The sequence below is a fragment of the Cornus florida genome, unplaced genomic scaffold (genome assembly GCF_030987335.1).
Source record: "Cornus florida cultivar Cherokee Brave unplaced genomic scaffold, ASM3098733v1 CherokeeBrave_3.0.0_Hap2_Chr05, whole genome shotgun sequence".
Classification (NCBI taxonomy): domain Eukaryota; kingdom Viridiplantae; phylum Streptophyta; class Magnoliopsida; order Cornales; family Cornaceae; genus Cornus; species Cornus florida.
The window spans coordinates 96,840,812-96,859,900 of NW_026775575.1; the positions used below are offsets into that span (position 1 = coordinate 96,840,812).

At 34.7% G+C, this 19,089-nt stretch overlaps 3 protein-coding genes across 5 annotated transcripts; 1 reads left to right on the forward strand and 2 right to left on the reverse strand.

The window, feature by feature from the left end:
* Positions 1–1,644: 1,644 nt before the first annotated feature.
* LOC132307807 (small ribosomal subunit protein eS7-like) lies at positions 1,645–6,192 on the forward strand. Its single transcript, XM_059805677.1, has 6 exons — positions 1,645–1,750; positions 2,585–2,669; positions 2,765–2,838; positions 2,950–3,073; positions 3,482–3,664; positions 5,903–6,192. Exons 2-6 carry the CDS (start codon positions 2,595–2,597, stop codon positions 6,020–6,022), a joined length of 576 nt encoding a protein of 191 aa, XP_059661660.1. The 5' UTR covers positions 1,645–1,750; positions 2,585–2,594; the 3' UTR covers positions 6,023–6,192.
* An 827-nt stretch (positions 6,193–7,019) lies between these two features.
* On the reverse strand, positions 7,020–11,360 carry LOC132307806 (uncharacterized). Of its 3 annotated transcripts, none has more exons than XM_059805674.1 (10): positions 11,083–11,353; positions 10,070–10,165; positions 9,820–9,904; positions 9,372–9,493; positions 8,973–8,997; positions 8,787–8,870; positions 8,639–8,668; positions 8,440–8,545; positions 8,188–8,279; positions 7,020–7,459 (listed from the first exon to the last, which is right to left on the reverse strand). In XM_059805674.1, the coding sequence occupies exons 1-9, from the start codon at positions 11,170–11,172 to the stop codon at positions 8,216–8,218; spliced, it is 702 nt and encodes a 233-aa protein (XP_059661657.1). In that variant the 5' UTR covers positions 11,173–11,353; the 3' UTR covers positions 7,020–7,459; positions 8,188–8,215. The 3 variants fall into 3 exon arrangements, with proteins under 3 accessions (XP_059661657.1, XP_059661659.1, XP_059661658.1); XM_059805676.1 differs by lacking the exon at positions 11,083–11,353 and adding an exon at positions 10,269–11,076; XM_059805675.1 differs by lacking the exon at positions 8,787–8,870 and having other exon boundaries at positions 11,083–11,360.
* A 1,468-nt stretch (positions 11,361–12,828) lies between these two features.
* Positions 12,829–18,735, reverse strand: LOC132307808 (cysteine-rich receptor-like protein kinase 44). The gene is made up of 5 exons (XM_059805678.1): positions 18,420–18,735; positions 14,998–15,208; positions 14,677–14,914; positions 14,357–14,507; positions 12,829–13,437 (listed from the first exon to the last, which is right to left on the reverse strand). Exons 1-5 carry the CDS (start codon positions 18,621–18,623, stop codon positions 13,054–13,056), a joined length of 1,188 nt encoding a protein of 395 aa, XP_059661661.1. The 5' UTR covers positions 18,624–18,735; the 3' UTR covers positions 12,829–13,053.
* Positions 18,736–19,089: the final 354 nt, after the last annotated feature.

Here is a 19,089-nt window from a genome sequence, read left to right on the forward strand (position 1 = left end):
AGAGCATTTTCACAATGACAAACTACACAGGCAAATAGCGACCCCCACGACAATCCACACATCGACGATTAATAAGATGCCGACAACCTTCAATTTAAACCACACAATGACGACTAATTTCAAGTCAAAAATATTAATTTTAGAAAATTAAAGTTCACAGAGACAATGGTATATTCCCCACCCCCCCCCCCCCCCCAACACACACACACACATATTGTAATTGCAGATGAAAGAGAAAGAAGAGCACTACGCAGATCAACCGAACTGAACGAATCAAAACTGGAATTAAAAACTCACCGGATTGAACTAAACTTCGCTAGTGAATCTATTCACTGTTCACACACACAAACACACATATATATATGTACACACAAAGATAGAGTAAAATATATAATATTCCATTGATAAAGCTGGTGGTTGGTCGTTGATGGGGTTTTTTTTTTTTTTTTTTTTTGTGTGTGTGGTGGTTGGATATATACTGTTCTATACATATGTGCGTATGTATATATATACACACATATAATTGGGGTAATTTAGTCATTTACCATAGAAACTTGAGGGCATTTAAGTAAATTAGATAAATCCGTTAGTGCATTTAACCGTCACTAGGAGGTTTGTGTATGTTAGTTTCATTTTTAGGGAAGTTTAGTATAATTTCTGAAATTATAAGAGAAATTCTTGTAATTATGGCAAACTATTAGGAATGTCCTTGTAAATTATCCAAAACAATGAACACTTGGTTATGTTTGGTGTGAGTAAATGGAATCAAATGAAGGTGGAATGGAATGCATTTGTTTCTATTCTCTTATTTGGTGTGTCACATTAAAAGTGGAATGGCCATTCCTAAGGATGGCCATTCCATCAAAAAGGTGGAATGCCCATTCCACTTCTTGAGAGGTGGAATGACCATTCCATTCCCACTAAAAATTAATAAAGTAATAAAATAATTTAAAGAGATAATTCACGCATACACACACTATATAAAATATAATATATATATATGTATCTATATATATAATATGTATCTATATGCTGTTTGTTCCCCCTCTCTATCTCGTTTATTTTTCTCTCTCTATTATCTCTTTCCCTTTTATTTTTGCAAATTAATTTTTTTAGTTAATTTTTTTTACTAATAATAAAATGTAATTTAAAAAAATAATATAAATTCATTCTATTCTAACTTTCTTACCAAACATAGGAATGAGAAAAGATTCCATTTTTACACATTCCATGTTTACAACCAAACGGTAGAATGAGAATTATTATTCACATTCCATTCCATTCCATTCCCACCTCCATTCTCATTCCATTCCAATTCATTTCACCACACCAAACATGCCTTTATTTTAGAACGGAGGGGATATATCATTTTTTATAGACATTAGACTTGGACCAATAAAGTCAGTATTCTTGCATTTTGAAGTTGGGGATAGGTTAATGAACAAAATGCTTGGTAATCAGTTTATGGACCCAATAAACTGATTGGGTTCCAGGAACGTAACCGCCATTGATTAGATTAATAATTAGGCCCATCAAACAATGGGCCTTTATTCACCCATCCGATGTTCAAACAGTACGGGTGTTTACTCAATCTAGACTGTACAGGTTTTCAAGCAAGCCATCTCAACCGTCCATTTCTTCCTTTTAACTTATTTCATCCCTTCAAACCCTAGGGTTTCCTCTGAGTAATATTTGACTTAGGGTTTTGCATTCGCTCACAGATCTGCTCAGTCGTCGCATCAACCCTCTGGTAAGCCTATACTTAGTTTAACCTCAACCTGTTCCAGGGATTTATTGATTTATTTATTTGTCGCTTGAAAATGCTATCTTTGTATATCGTACGATCCTGTTTGGTTACTGAGAAAATGTAGCTAGAACGGATAAGAAAATCCATTTTTAGTTAACCACCTATTATTCTACTGTATCTATTTCAACTGGCAGACGTATAATCTTTTCATTTTCATTTGTTTTCTCTGCAACCAAATAGATGGTTGGGTTTGTGATTACGGATGAAATATATTTAGTTAACTTGTGATTCGATTGTTTCCATTACAATGATGCCTTCTTGTTACAAGAAACTGATTCTTATTTTGTTTATTTGCTGGCCGAAACTGAGATTGATTCAAATTACTATAGATTTTCAAGTTGATTGTCAATCTTTACCGTTTGGTTGCCGAGGAAATTGAAGGTAGAATAACATAAAGTTTGGACTTTCACCTATCTGTCAAATTGATTTAAAATTGTTGGTGCAACCTACAACTTTGTTTGTCACTCATGACAACAGGAGTGGGGGAAGCAGTATCACCCATAATTTTTGTACTTTGATTTAGTTTTACTAGCATTGGGTAGCAAATTATGCCAGTCATTGAGTGAGTTCATTTTTCGGAACCATGATTTTCATTCATTTGAAAATAATATCGTGTAATTAACATGTTCCATCCACATCCTTTCAAAGTTAATTTGACTAAGAAAAGCTCTCTTCTTTGGGGGTTATTGAATACCTTGATTATTTAGTTACCTCATCTGTACCCCCAATGTATTTTAAAATTCTAATTTCCTGCCTGAATCTGATCTGTTGAGCTAGATCTGTGAAGATGTATACGTCAAGGAGGAAAATCCAAAAAGATAAGGATGCTGAACCGACTGAATTTGAGGAGTCAGTTGCACAGGTTGAACAGATTGATTTAAGGACATTCATGGTATAAGTTACTTGTAAATGTGGAATTGTCTTTGTTCTGATTTTTTCATTTTACTTTTTATGCAGGCATTATTTGATTTGGAAAATACCAACCAGGAGCTCAAAAGTGAATTGAAGGACCTATACATCAATTCTGCAGTGTAAGAATGGTGGATTTGATGCATGCTTGCCTGCTTGGATAAATTCCCTTTTCTTCTTGTTTTAATCTGAATTGCTTTTTTGTTCTTCTTTCCCCCACTTCGGACCTGCAGTCAAATTGATGTCTCTGGGAGCCGGAAGGCTGTTGTTATCCATGTCCCCTACAGACTGAGGAAAGCTTTTCGCAAAGTTCATGTCAGACTTGTGAGAGAGCTTGAGAAAAAATTTAGTGGAAAGGTATTTAGAATCCCTCTTTTTTTCAAGTTATGAAAGAACTTATTCTGCTTCTAAGACAGAAACATAAGCTGAATAACAACTAGTGCCTCAACCTTGTCTGTCACGGAGGATTATATAAAATGATTCCGAATGACTTTGTTGATATTGTGAAATTAGTTCAGTGGCTGGTTCTATGTTTATGATCATTAGAAGCCATACTCCTCTATGCTGTTATTTTTATTTTTTTATTCTGATAAAGTATTATTGCCTTGTACTATGAATCTTTGTTAACATTGACAATCATGGTAAAGTTAGACAGAGGAAGAAATTATCTTGTTGTTTCCTACGCTTCCCCACACCACCCACCCCCCCGGCGGTTAGATTTTTCTACAATTATACTGTCCAATTCACCCTGTAATTTCCCCTTAGGATGTGATCCTGATTGCAACTCGGAGGACAGTGAGGCCCCCAAAGAAAGGTTCTGCTGCCCAGCGCCCCCGGAGCCGAACACTTACTGCTGTGCATGAGGCCATGTTGGAGGATGTTGTTGTACCTGCTGAGATTGTTGGGAAGCGTGTTAGATACCGTATTGATGGGTCCAAGATAATGAAGGTAATTCATGTTAGCAAACGGTGAAAATCATATCTCATGTGCGTTTTTTTCTTTTTTATTTGTAATGTGGATTGGAAAGTGTATCCATTTTCTATTTTTTTTTTCCTTATATTTATTTTTGTTCTATTTCTACATTTAGATTTCCTTCAAAACATTGTAGGACATAATATAGTTTGAGAGTATAAAGAGGAGAGCCTATGCACTATCAATTCTTTTTAAAATTTATTATTTAACAATCAGTGATTGGGTATCACTAGGGGTGTCGAACGGGCGGGTTGGGTCGGATTTGATCCGGGTCGGAAATGGGTTGTAACCTATATTCAGCTTGTTTGCACCGGGTCAAATATGGGTTGGGTCAAAATGAGGGGTCACCCGTGATGACCCAATAACCTGTTTTTTATTTTTTATGGAAGAAAAATCATTCTTACTCTTTTACCCTTTTTTTTCCCAGCTTACTCTTTTACTCTAATTCCATCTTTATTTACTAAAAAATTTGAAAAAAAAAACAATTTTAATTGCTTTTCAAAATAGGTTAAATGTAAGTGATAGGTTGACAAAACTCACATGATCGATATATAAATTTTACAATCTTATTAAATTTTATACTATTTTATAAAATTTTAACTTTCAATTTCTGTGAATCTAAGTTAATATTGGGTTGGCCTGTTTACACAACCCGATCCCCCTTGAACCTTTAATATAATTTAATTAACTAAACCCTCTTATCATTTACAAAGATTTAATTATTCCCAAATCAAGTAAATTATGTAGCAAAATATAAGTTTCAACCTTCAAATCCCATGAATCCAAGCTAGAATGCCGTGGCCAGTTTACAAGGCCTGATCCTGTAATGTGACCCGATCCATTTACAAAGATCCGAACCATTCACACAGAGAGATTACAAGCTATGTATTCTGCATAGCAGGTGCTTAAAAGGATATAGAATCCTTAGGTTGAACATTATAAAATCCAAACCTGGGTAATCAGGTTAGCCAATCTTCTCTCTATATGTATATGCACTGAATAGTGGGTTAGTTCACCCGTTCTGCATTCTCCTTTCTTTTTTTTTTGAATGGATATGTATTTTGTTTTCGTTGCTAGATAAATTAGTAGGCAGGAGAATTATTGAACTGTCCAGTGCGCCTTGAATCATGTTCATTTGGAAAGTATATATTCTTAGTAGTTACAAAAGTTCATTGATTATAATCCTTAATTATATGGTTGACCGACGATCTTGATTGGAACTGATAAAGAGATTACAAGCTATGTATTCTGCATAGCAGGTGCTTAAAAGGATATAGAATCCTTAGGTTGAACATTATAAAATCCAAACCTGGGTAATCAGTTTAGCCAATCTTCTCTCTATATGTATATGCATTGAATAGTGGGTTAGTTCACCCGTTCTGCATTCTCCTTTTTTTTTTTTTTTGAATGGATTTGTATTTTGTTTTCGTTGCTAGATAAATTAGTAGGCAGAAGAATTATTGAACTGTCCAGTGCGCCTTGAATCATGTTCATTTGGAAAGTATATGTTCTTAGTAGTTACAAAAATTCATTGATTATAATTTTCAATTATATGGTTGACTGACGATCTTGATTGGAACTGATAAGAATGTTGAGACAGGGTGAGGCAGTATCAAATTTTCCTTAGCTAGATAACTAGAGAGAGAGGGGGTGAGGCAGTATGAAATCCTAGAGTGTCTTTGGAAAATATATATTCTTAGTGTTTTTTTTTCCTTTCCGGAAGTTGAATGTATATTGTATGAAATTTTCCTTGCATAGGATAGTTGTACGAGTCTCTTGTATAATGCGTGAAATTTGGTTGACCCATATCCATTAATAAGTGTGTGGGTTGACGGGTTATGAACCATTTTGCCACCCCTAGGTATCACAATCGGCTTGATCATTGATGTTGGTAACTCATAAGTGACCGAAGCTGGTAAATGGTGGTTGTAACTATAATGGTCCTATGGTAGTTAAGTTCTTCCTTGTCGGGTAAGTTCTTACCCACACAAAAGGTGTAGTAATCTTGGGCAGTCTTAATGTGGCACTATGAATTTTCAACCATGAATTGACTTCCAGTACGATAAGGAGCTCATATGTTTTTTTATTAATTGTTTTTAAAACAACTTGACTTCCAGTACGATAAGGAGCTCATATTTTTTTTATTAATTGTTTTTAAAACAACTTGCCATGGTTGAAGTGCTCGCATAATTAACAGACTTTTCTTGTTGGCAGATTTTCCTCGATCCCAAGGAAAGGAACAACACTGAGTACAAACTCGAGACCTTTGCTGCAGTTTACAGGAAGCTATCAGGCAAAGATGTTGTGTTTGAATACCCACAAACGGAGGCTTAGAAATACCAGTTGTTACAGCCTTGCTCTTCCGGAAGTATCTTAAGTTTGTTGGTTTATTTAAAGTTTTGACATTGAGGATTTTGTTTGTAAGGCAGAAAACATGTGAAGCTTATTTTTTCTTAGCATATTATGGAATTTTAATTAATGGAATATGTTCTGTTATGGGGGTATTTCTATTAGGTGTGGTGCGGTGCCTGGTAGTAGGAGATATGGCTTATAATAGAAAAGATTGGAATAAGAGAACGGCTGGAATAAGATTATTCATGTGGCCGGCCTCCTCCTTTACATGATAAGGGCAAGGATGATAATGATGATTTGCATTTTATCATTTTGGAGCCATAAAATTGTAGCAGGTCTTGAAATGCTTGTTAAATGGTGTCCTTTTTCTTGTTGAAAAAGCCAATTCGGTGATCATGCTATTTATTAATTTTGGACTGTAGAGGGTAGAATATTTTCTCCATTGTGCCCAGGGCCCCTAGTGGATTGAGTCCTCCCCCCTTCTCCAAACAAAGTTTTGTACTCCTCTTTGCCCTTGTTATTACTTTCTTTCCTTCAGTCTCGTGTCTTTCAGCATAATTTGTCATTTGAGACTGATTTTATTAGTGTTCTGAGTCATTTTGGTTTATTGTAATCTTATCCTACTTTGATAGCTTATGAACAAATATTCCATCTGTATTCAAATTAAATCCAAAGAAATGGAGATATGAAAGTATAGCCAGTGTTATATTGTTAATGCACTCTTATTTCACAGTTTGTGTAATTATAATTATGATTATAAATACAAATTTTGATTAAATAAATATATGAAGGAGAAGGTAAATGTAAACATTGGAAAGAAAGGGTGACGTATAACATTCAGAAATAAAGGATACCCTACCCAACCTACCTCGCATACCTTTCTGGGGGTATGGGCTACATTTGATTCTTAATGGACATAAAATAGAATATAGAGATGCTGTAAGAAGGAAGTTGCCACAATATTCCAAACACAAAAGGGTAGAAAATCAAAACTTAAAAACATTTCATTTACTCCCTAAATGTGATCCTCATACATGCAATGAAATCCGAATAAATCAATTTCAAATGCAGACCAAAATGATTTCATCCTCCTTGCACCCCTGCCCCCAATTGGAAAAGGGAAGGATGCAAACTCCACTGACAGATGGATGTAACTTAAAAGTTCCCCAAACAATTCTGCAGCTGCTGAACAATGCTTAAGTAGCAACTAGTCCATTTTAGAAATAACACGGCCGGCTAACAAGCCCCAGAAAGATGAGAAATATGAGAACACCGAACAATTAAACTAGTTGATGTAGTTGCATTTGGTCATTTATGACGATGCTTGTGAGAGTTTCAACCACGCTTCAAGGTTGAGTCACAAACTAGAGTGCGCTTGGAGTCCAAAAAGAGAATAGGATCGTTCAGCTTTGATACTAACTGCATGTAAACATGGTTATCACTGAAGTCATTAAAACGATTATACTTGAAAAAAACTACAAGGCTATATATAATAATTTGACTCATTTATAAACCCTGTCAAAAAAATGAAATGGAGATGATCCAATAATAAATTGACTCATTTCTAAATACTATTAAAACCAAATAGAAATGATTCACGAACTTGTAGCTCAAGTAGTATCCTCCTCATTCATCTATGTGATAAGTTGAGGATCCATGTCCCCATCAGGAAATAACAGGTGTTTGTTGAGTTGGGTGTGCGTTCTTCCGGGTAAAACAGAAAAACAGATAAAAAGAAAAACAAGTTGAAATGGTTCATATATTAAGGGGAATTTGTAATTTGAATTGAAACCAAAGAATTCCAACTAGTTCTGCATAGCAATTGAACCTAGTCCGTTGTGCATTTGATCACAATTGAGAGAAATCATTTGTGTCCCTTAAGTTTAGATAGGCCAGTTTCCACACCAATACACAATTTCACATCTCTATTATCTTTTGGGTGGTCAAATTGATGAACTCATTCAACACGAGTTACATGAGCAACTAAAAACATCCAAACCCTATGAATTATTTTTTTTCCATTGATACTGGTAAGCAAGCACTCACAATGTATAATTCTATTTTAATGGAGTTCTGTAATGCCCTTAAGTCACTCAAAAAGTTATTCTCAGATAAATATTAAAAAAATTGGATGATAGTAGACTTACTGAAAACAATGATCTAAGCAGAAGCACCTCAAGATAAGATCACAAGTCCAAGATACATGGCTCCACAAAGAAACAAGAAAGATATGAAACCCCTGCAAGTAAAGATAATAATTAGGCAGGGAACAGCGGAACTTAAATACTGAATCATTAGAATGCCTCGTGTTTATTAACAAAGGAGAAAAAAACCAAATAGAAAATTTCTACTTCTAAAGATCATCCATTAGTGCACTTCCTAATGATAAAAATTCTCACCAAATGACACCCCATCCAACACCATTACAAGGACATGGACAAACTTCAGCAAACTTCTCAGCATCACTGGAGTTAACTCTTCGGGATATCAGATCATCATAAATGTCTGCATCAATACATGCACATTACAATCACCTGTAATTCCGCAAATAGACAATTCAACTAACGCTTAAAGTATATGTGTGTCTCCAAGACATACCATATACTGAAAACAGACTATTCATCACACCTGCAGTTTGCCAAAACAGACATAAGCAACAACTTATTTATCCCTTACATTAAATAAAAAGGACATCATGATGCATACTATTTAACAGAGATCAAAGGAATAAACACAAACGCTTTACCAATAAATAAAATTATGTATCGAAGAATTCGAATATTAGTTGTTTCTTGAAGAACCCAAATTGCAGCAAGAAAGACAATAAATCCTGATGATTTGAAAAGCATATGTTAATATTATCCACATGTCATATTGCATTTATATACGTATTATAAAAACCAAGATCAAAACCAATTCTGAAAGATCATACCTATACATAGCCCCCGAAGCGTCCACTGTTTGAAAGATACATGATATCAGAGATAGGATTCTTAAGAGAGTAATCAATGCGAACATCCTAAAATAATTAAAAGATAATATGGAAGTCCCAAAGGGGGTATATGGAAGCTAGAATATAGCATTAAATCATTTCAAATGAGACCCTTTGTTTTCCTTAACACAATGCTAGATTGAGTCATTTCAAAACTTCATGAAAGCAGATTTGCCATATTTTATTATTCCTAACTAAATTATGTCGCCAAATGCCATGAAAATTAAAAATTAATCATTGCATATCAATAATGATTCCAAAAACCCATTGAACGCATTCACAAAAAAAAAAAAAAAAAAAACCAGAAGAAGTAACTACCAATGAGGTTCAAAAACTTACGTTTTTAGCTACGAAAAGTACAACAAGTAGTGCGACAGCAAAACATCCAGCAGCAATTCTTGCTGTGAGAAGATTTGTGGATGCAAGTATCAAAACCATCCCCCAAAATGATGAACCAAGATCTGGCATGCCACAAAGAAATAACTAGCATTGGTTCCAAAGATAAATTGTAAAATATCACCAGAAACAAACGTTATTGATTCCAAAGATCTTAAAATAAAAATAAAGTAGCTTAAGAAACATGTTGAATCATGTATGAGTCTACATGAATCTGGTAGACTGCTATCCACAATAAAGTATGCATTGGCATGTTTCACATCACATTTGTCACTAAGATAATGTTTATATTTTGGCAATCAAAAGAATATATATATTTATATATATTTATATATATATATATATATATATATATATATATATATATATATCAGGGAAGAGAGATCACTACATCCAGCTGGCAGGATGAACCAATATATGCCACCACGTGTTTGTGTTGAGCCACCTTCATCTGCGTGAACCTGGATGCCCTCCACCTGCATATCAAAGATATATCAGAAATAATCTAATTGAGAGCAACAAGAATATCAACACTGGTCTATAAGGAGACTTCAGAAAAACCATGAATGCTAAACCAGTATTTCCCATGGTTGGGGAATTTACAAGTCAAGACACAAAAAAGAAGAGATGGAGCTTCTTACATGACCACATGTAAGTTTGCAGGCAACAGCATGACTAGCTTCATGAAGAAATACAGTTACAAGCTTGAACGGCATCAGTAGTATTGTCCTCCATAACTACAATGGCAAAAAAGGGATTGACACTACCTTCCGGAAGAATTAAAAAAAAAAAAGAGAGAGGGATTGACGCTACAATTAAATTTAGTTGCAAACAAATTACCTTTAAGAATCCAACATTTGATGAATGAGAAGCTCAAACCATGATATCCATGCTCCAACTTTACTTTTGGAGGAACTGAATTTCAATTTAAGTTGTATTTCTAAAAACAATTCGGATACTTGATTTAACTGTTCGGTAAACTTTTTTACTTTAAAAAAAATATATATATATATATATCTATTCTGTAAACTTTCTTAAACTGTTCCTCTTCTTAAGAGTTGATGATAGGTCCATACTTTAAAGTTTAAAATGTTAAATCCTAACATAATCAAAACTGAAGAATGTCTCACTTATAAACCCAGTCAATTGTGAAGTGTTTACATTCGAATTTATCAAAACATTGGGCTGCAAAGAGTGGAGGAAGACAATTATGACAAAAAAATGAAATCTAGCTAAACTAGAGCTAAAAAAAATCTTTAAAATTCTACAATTCTAAAGTTTCCTTTCACAGCATTTTGATATAGATTTCATAATAGTTAGTGCCCATCTATTTTCATCAAAAATTGCAGAGCCCCTATAAACACAACTAACCTTATAGGCATCCATTTACAACAGAAACATAAAATTTGTTGACACACAAGCATACACATGAACAAAGAAAAATTATTATGATCAGCCCCAATATTTAGTAAAATGGTGCATCTCTCAATTTGAAAAACAACAATGAACCCATATGTCCAACTTCCACTTTCAGATCCCTTGATTCTATGGGAGTTTCACATTAATCAAATGTAATTTGTGTTAAATAAGAACCAAACCATGACATATATAGAGAGAGAGAGGGGGGCAATGAAAGCAAGTGAAGTAGTGATACCGCAAGGATGACGACAGTACAGACAGAGATAGTAACGAGAAACACGACTTGCTCGTGGTTGCAACACTTCTTCAGTTCCCAATTCGGCATTTCTGGTTCAACCCCACACTACGCAGAAGTTGATACTTAGGATCTAGAGAGAGAAAAGAAAGTGATTTAGAGAGAGAGAGAGAGAGGAGAAAATTTTCTCTCTCCTCCTCTCCCCTCAAAGAAGGGTGGTGGCTGGGAGACGGAGGTGGGAAGCGCCAAAGAGGTTTTTTTTTTTTATTTTTTTTTTTTTTATTACAGAGTACTCTAGAGGTCTATTGTGTATTGACCACTGAGGACCAACGCATTTGGCTAAATTACACGGACTGAAACTGATTTTACTTTTGCTTTACTTGCTCTAACATATTCTCACAATCCATTTGTTTTTAAAATGAAGTTTAATATTTTTAATTCAATTGATTAATTAAAATTGAGAATAGTGCGGGAATTCAAAATTGGAATTAAAAATGATTGGGGAATTCGAAATTTATTTCATTAAATTTTGGATTATGGCTTCTCATTTCCACATAATCCCAACCAATAAATGAATGCCAACATAAATACTAGAAATTAAATAAATTAACGCCTACATACACAATTCGTATGTGACCATCAAATAAAATTGAATAATTTGTCTTCAGTTCTCTCTCTATATGAAACAAGGGATGTTTATGCCACGGTGAAGAGCACAATTAGGACAGGGTTGTCAATAAAAAGCATGCATATAATATATTATACTGAAATCAAAACATGCAATTTTCTGGAATTGGTGCCTTGATCATTTAGCAATACTGCATTTTTAAAATGCATTATCCAGTATAACTTTTTTTACTGGAGTTTTGGGGAAAGAAAACTCAGAAACAGACTTAACTTTTGGTACTAGTTGTAAGATTTTTTACTTTGCCTATATGTGATATTGATTTTCTTAACTTTCACATATATATATATATATTAATTTACTTTCATTCTAATATTTATACTTGTGTCCTCGCCCATACGTCCTGTTGATTTTCTTCACTGACCCAAATCACGCGCACGCGCATATAAAAAATAGATTTTTTGAATGTTGCCCAACAAAAATATTGGGCTGGCTGCATGTGATTTAAGTATCCCATTGTTTCCCACAAAATTTAATGATCTAATTAAGACGTAACACTTGTTTGCCACTGAATGAACAAACTTGTACCTTCAACGTATTCCCAAGTCTCTCTCTCTCTCTCTCTCTCTCTATATATATATATATATATATATATTTACATCCAAGTCAGTGAGCCAACAATCAAAATAATACACATCAATATAGTAATACTGCATTTTGACAAGCAGTTCGAAAGCAATAGAATCACTACTTTCACAAATAGTTGGCGCAAAAGTCGCGACCCATTTGAAAGCAAACTTTGACAAAACTGTTCAAGTCTTTAAGAGAGTACCTAGACAACTAACCACCTTAACAACCATCATTTATTAGTCCACAAAGTCAGGATTACACAACCTTACTCTATTATTTATTATGAAACAATAAAATGTATTAAATTGAGTAACTTAAAAATATATACTTACATTGTTTTTCCATCAAAATTTACAAAATGACTTTATTAAAAGCTATTAATTATAATGTTATCATGTAGTATTAGAGGTCAACTATTTAATTTTCAATTATTGTTGGTCAGAAAAATACATGTGACAATATCAAGCAACTCTAAGTAAGATATCTGGCTATATAGGAATTAATGGCACCATAGGATTAAATGTTCGGTAATGTAAAAGACAACATCTAAAATCTAAAAGCCTCAAAGGAACTGGCCACTATGTTCTCTCTTCCAATCATGTTATAAAAACAAAAAGAATGCACCTTATTATACTGACATAGACATTAAAAAGGGGGGAAAAAAAATTACAGAAGATTAATGAAGCACATAAAGCTTTACAGAACATAAATGGAGGTCATCTACCTTCATCAATAGAAGAATAAGAGATGGAATTTCTAGAATACTCCTCGACAAAACTATTACCAGCAGAAGCCTTGCTAACCCCAGTGAAGGTGCTACTAGGATTAGGATTAGGATTAGTATTAGTGAGAGCAGAAGTGGAGGTAGTGGTCCAACGACCTACGCGGCCTTGAATTCCAGGTTTTCCAGGTCTGGGTAAAGTGAATGAATCGCTTGATAGCATGAGATGAACAGAATTCATATCAGGCCTATCTCCGATGCTTGCTTGGCAACATAACAACCCCAGCTGAATGCACATTGCTGCCTCATCAGGTACACATTTGGCAAGACCTGGGTCAACTAATTCCAACGACTTTCCTGCTTGAAGTAGCATCCATGCCTGGAGATAAAAGGAGTGAAACTAGAGGATTAACTTAAATATCTATCATCTTTCAAGTCATCAAAATTTGCAAACAAAATTTGCTTGTAGATAGATATTGTTTATTTAAATATAATTGCAAAAATAATCCTACATTTGTCATTCTTTTGTCACATCTCAGCTGGGCATCTCAAAATTAGGGCTTTCTGTACAAGTCTTGTAAATAAGTTGACCTCATGGATGAATGATAGTGGGAACATTCGTCTCGAAATGGGATCGTTTGAAAACTATGTAAGGAACTTGGGACATCTGAGACATCCCAAAATAATTCTAAAGCCACACAAATGATTGGATGATCCTTGTCATTTGATAAACAAGAAACAAGTTTTATTTTGATTTATTTTTTAATGTTGCAACCTCAGTTTAGATATTTAATAAACCTTAACATTTGATAATAGAAGAGTAAGGAAAAATTGAATCTGATAGCAAAGAAGGATTTCTTATTTCTGAGATGAGATAGATAAAAACCCTTCTTTTTCACCACATCCCATTGAATTTAAATTCTAATCGACTATGTCCTTCAAAACAAAACTATCATCATACCTTACACTATTATATAACATGTGATGTATTTCTATGTGTTGGATGTGTTTATATATAAACTTTTTGACACCACTTCATGCCAAGTCCCCATGTCACGTGATTTGAGATTCAGGGAGGGGAGGTCGAGACTTTGATACACAGCTAGACCAAAACACGTATTCAAGTCAATGTAACATAGACTCCCACAGGAAAAAAGGAGGATTCCTTGGATCTTTCCACGAGTGCTAATTCTTATTTATTTCTACCTCTAAAAAGAACTTAATCTTTAGAAGTAATTACAGTAATAAGTTAATTCAATTTCTAAGATTGCATCAGAAGTTCCTCAAAATAAACTTACATAACTTAAGAGGTCTGCCTTTTCTGCACCAAGCTGCCCATCATGATTCTTTCTTCCACTCACAATCTCCAAAACCAGAACTCCAAAACTGAACACATCTGTCTTCACCGACAAATATCCACGCAGTGCATACTCAGGAGCCATATAACCACTGCAATTAAAAAAGTTGTTTATTATACTGAGCTCTTCGTGGAAGTTCTGACATGGAGACAAGTAAAAGAAAAATACTAATGTCTCAACATGCGATCAAGATGACTGCTAGTCTTAGGACAATTAGCTGAAATTAAGACAAAAATAGGTGAAGTCAGAGAACTACTCACTGAGTACCAGAAATCCTAAATGTATTTACATGGGTGTCTTCCCCAGGGAAAAGCCTGGCCAAGCCAAAATCTGAGATTTTAGGATTTAACTCCTCATCCAGCAAAATATTACTAGCTTTAATGTCTCTATGAATAATTCTTTCAGGAGCTTCTTCGTGTAGGTAGAGAAGACCTCTTGCAACACCTGTAATTATACGATATCGTTTTGACCAATCCAAGGATGGAGACTTCTTTTTATCTGAAAAGTTTGAAGTCATCAACTTTCACTTCAATCCAAATAACGATGCATGAATGAATTCTAAGTTGAAGAGTGTATTCTACCAAAGAGGAAGTAGTCAAGGCTCTTGTTTGGCAGATACTCATAGACAAGCATCTTCTCAGGTCCTTCTGCACAACACCCCAACAATGTCACCAAGTTTTTGTGCTGAATTTTCAGTAACAGTTTCACCTCGTTAATGAATTCTTTGAGTCCCTGTCTTGAATTCAGTGAAAGCTTCTTCACAGCCACTACTTGACCAGTTGGTAGCAATCCCTTTAAGAAAATATACATTCAAATACAGATACAATCAGATAGGCATATCGAATTCCAATTTGATAGCCCTGTACAATGTCACTTAATTTGCATTAGAATCTCAACTGCTGGCTTGACATCTTATAATGATTTTGAAGTATAATATACATGATAAAGCATTGAGGAGCCAAATGGTCTTGAGGACATTCTGTAATATAAACGAAGGAAGTGCAGCCCAACAATGAGAAACGTTGGCACACACCTAAGAAACATAGACACAGAGTCACGGACACGATACAATACGGATACGCAGACATGTCAAATTCTTAAAAAGTAGGACACGGACACGGCGTGGATATGGCTAATATAAATATAAATTTTCATTGATATATCTATTAGGTATTGTAATTTATATACTAAAGTTACATAAGTTAGAAGGTGAAGCTATTTGAATATCAAAAAGAATATATTATATTATATATAATATTACTATCCTATATTGTTATTGCAGTTATGTTTTCTTCATATTACATACCATGACATATGTTTAATGTCAAATTTTTTTCAAAGAAAAAGAGGTTCGATACCTTGATATATGTTCATAATGTTGTTTTTAGGATTGTCATATGTTTGCTTTATATAAGATAGAGAGTGGGATATGTTGTCAACTGTCCCAAATGTGTCGACCAAGTGTACAAGATGTGTTGGCCAAGTGTCCAAGATGCATGGACAAAGTGTCCGTAATAATAAAAATTATTTTTAAAATATGGACACGGGAATAAAGTGTCGAAGACGTATCCAGAAGTGTCCATGAAGTGTCTGTGTACATTGGTGTCCGACACAAACATGACACCTCATAGAGGTGTTTGTGCTTCTTAGCCACACTTTTTTTTTTTTTTTTCCAATCTTGCATTTCCTTTTTGCATTTATGCAGAAGATTGGCAATACAGGAGCTACTGACGCTAATAAAGCTCTTGAATCACTGTCTATCAATCTCTCCAACTTTAACCAGCTCCTGCATACCTCATTCTAGTTGTGAAGGAATGTAGGCACTATTTCCTACAAAAAAATGAGCCTCAAACCTTTAACCAAAGAGCTGATGGGAGCAGAGTGTTGGGCTTAAAAAATAAACGAGAACATCTTCATATAGCGGAAATGAGAATGCTAAGATGGATAGTTGTAGAAACTAGAAGAGATAGGGTCACAAATAAATGTGTAAGAGAAAAATTAGGTATAGCACCCATTAACGAGAAAATACGATAGAGTAAACTTAGATGGTTTGGGCACATACACTGGAGACCTATAGATGCACCGATGAGAAGAAGTTTAATTTCCATAAAAGGTAAGAGAGGGAGAGGGAGACCAAAAATAATATGGGATGAAGTTATTAAAAATGCCTTTAAAAAGTTAAAAAATAGTAGGTGGTATGCCAGTTAATAGAAATGAATGGAGATATAGAATTCATTTGGGGGATCCCATTCATATGGGAATAAGGGGAGGATGATGATGATGAGCTGTCCCTACGGCTGAAAATGCCAATTTCCAAGAATCCCTATTTCAGAAAAACCCTCCACATAGTGTTTCATTGTGAGCCACTGTGGATATATTTACCAACTCTGTCTTTAGACAAATTTTGCCTAGTAGGTGTTGAATGGTGAATGACGATCGTCTCCTAATATACAACGATCTTCGTTTCAATGGTAACAACACTTCAAATCAGAGGAAACAACAAACCAAACTTTGTGTTTGCTCTCTCAGAAAACTCAAACACTATAATGCACCAATTGAATGAAAATGACAAAGCATTCAGGGGGTGCTTATAGGCTGCTTGGTACTTGTTCGGGATGGGCATGGCATCGGTTCGGTAAACTCAAATCGCTATTGTACTATTTCCGTTGCTCCGAATTACACCCTATCCTAAACAAAAATATTTTGTCCAAACAGAATATATGCTTGATAAGCCCAAGCCCAAGACCGGACCAGGTCGGGCAGTGCACCTGATATGGGTACCTGGGGTGGCCCTTGGAACACAAATCCAAATACAACCTTGACACTTATAAGGCCTTCCAATGTGGGATAACCATTTTCACCACTTTTAACCATAATCATAAGGGTACTTTGGATCCAATTTATCATTTACTAGGAAATAGTTTTGAGCAAGTAAATATACAAAGTTCATCTCCTCTGGGAGAACTACGTGTTCTAATATGGTTCTGCCTTAACTGCATTGTGAGACCCACTCTAGTTTTGACCCAATGTAGCTTGTTCAACACTAATTTTCCAACATTGTCATCATGACAAGTATAAGTAGAGCAAAAAGTAAAATGGTAGAAAATATTTTCCAAAACAAAATACTAAACCTGATGGCCAAACAAAACGAAATGTGAGCAATAGATGGTCAAGAACGTATCGTCGAGGAATCCACCAGTCTGTTAGGAATTATGTTTCAAATTCCCATTATATTATTAGTTTCTATTACTATTTTAGAGTGTATTTTTTATGGTAATTTCTTATAGAGACGTGAATTGGGCTCTAAGAAATTGTAATCTCTGTCCACAAAGGAATTGGGTATGTGACTCTATAAATAGACACTTGGGCTATTGTTGAGAATTATGAGTTGAGAGAAATGTAGCCTCATGAGGGAGTAGGGGTGAGTTATGGGTTTGGCAAAGTGAACACTGATGGCAAGAGAGATAGGGAGTCTCGTGGAGTACAAGGAGAATTCGGTCAAGAGCTTGTGTGCATGGTCCGGTGTTGAAATTCTCTACTATTGTAATATCTCTATAAATATAGCGATTCTCTTCTCATCCGTGGATGTAACCCTAATTCTGATTTTGGTGAACCACGTATATATCCCATGTGTTATGGTTTGAATTGTTGTTTCCTTTCTTTCTTTTGCTTCCGCTTACCCAATACAGTCTTAGTGGAGCATGGAACTGACTGTCGAGACATTTGAAACCTTAACTTACTTATAAATCTAAGAAGAATAATATCGATGGTCATGAACGCAATTCAATATAATAGTTCTACATATACCAAATCACGGAGCAAACCAGTTCATTCAGTAATTACAACAACCTACAAAGGCTAATTTAGGCAGTTTCTCATTTCAACCAAACCCTAAAACCGAATAATAAAAAAAACAAATAACTTGACCGTCTAAAGAAAAAATGAATCATTTTCATTTTTGCCAAACATTGACCCTAACGAAATACCGAATTACGAGACGTACCTTGTAGACAGGACCGAACCCTCCGTGGCCGAGCTGATTGGTGTCCGAAAAAAAATTGGTTGCGATCTGCAGAGACAGCAGCTGGAAAAACAAGCCGGAAGACTCTATGGCGTCGTCCGGCTCTTCTCCTCCGCCGCTGACGGCGGATTTGTCGCCTCTGAGTTTTCTCGACAAACAATCGGAGAAACTGGAGAAAAACCCCATGAAGGCATCAAACACGGCGTACGATCGTTAGAAATAGAGAAGACCTTGTATATCTATCTGCTGAACTTTTAGACGTTGAGGTGAGTTGTTGGGAGTTTGTTAAAGTGAGTCAACGAACTAATTTCTTTTTAAAACTTAAATTTGGACCCTCCACCTTTCTCACCGGATTTCGTTTTCGAGTTACTTTAAATGTTATAGTAAAATATAAAGAGTCCCGAGTGTTAAAAATTAAATTATGATTTTTTTGTAAATGAGTATTTTACTTTTTCTCATTAAATTTAGTGGTTTTTATTAAAAAAATTATTTAATTTTTTTGTCTAAATATTAATTATACTCATTTATCTTAATTTTATTATTAGTATCAATTTATCATCCAAATGAAAAAAAGTAATATATAACTACTATTTTCTAAAATAATTAACTTATTATTAAAAATTTATTATTTATAATAAAACTTATTATACTT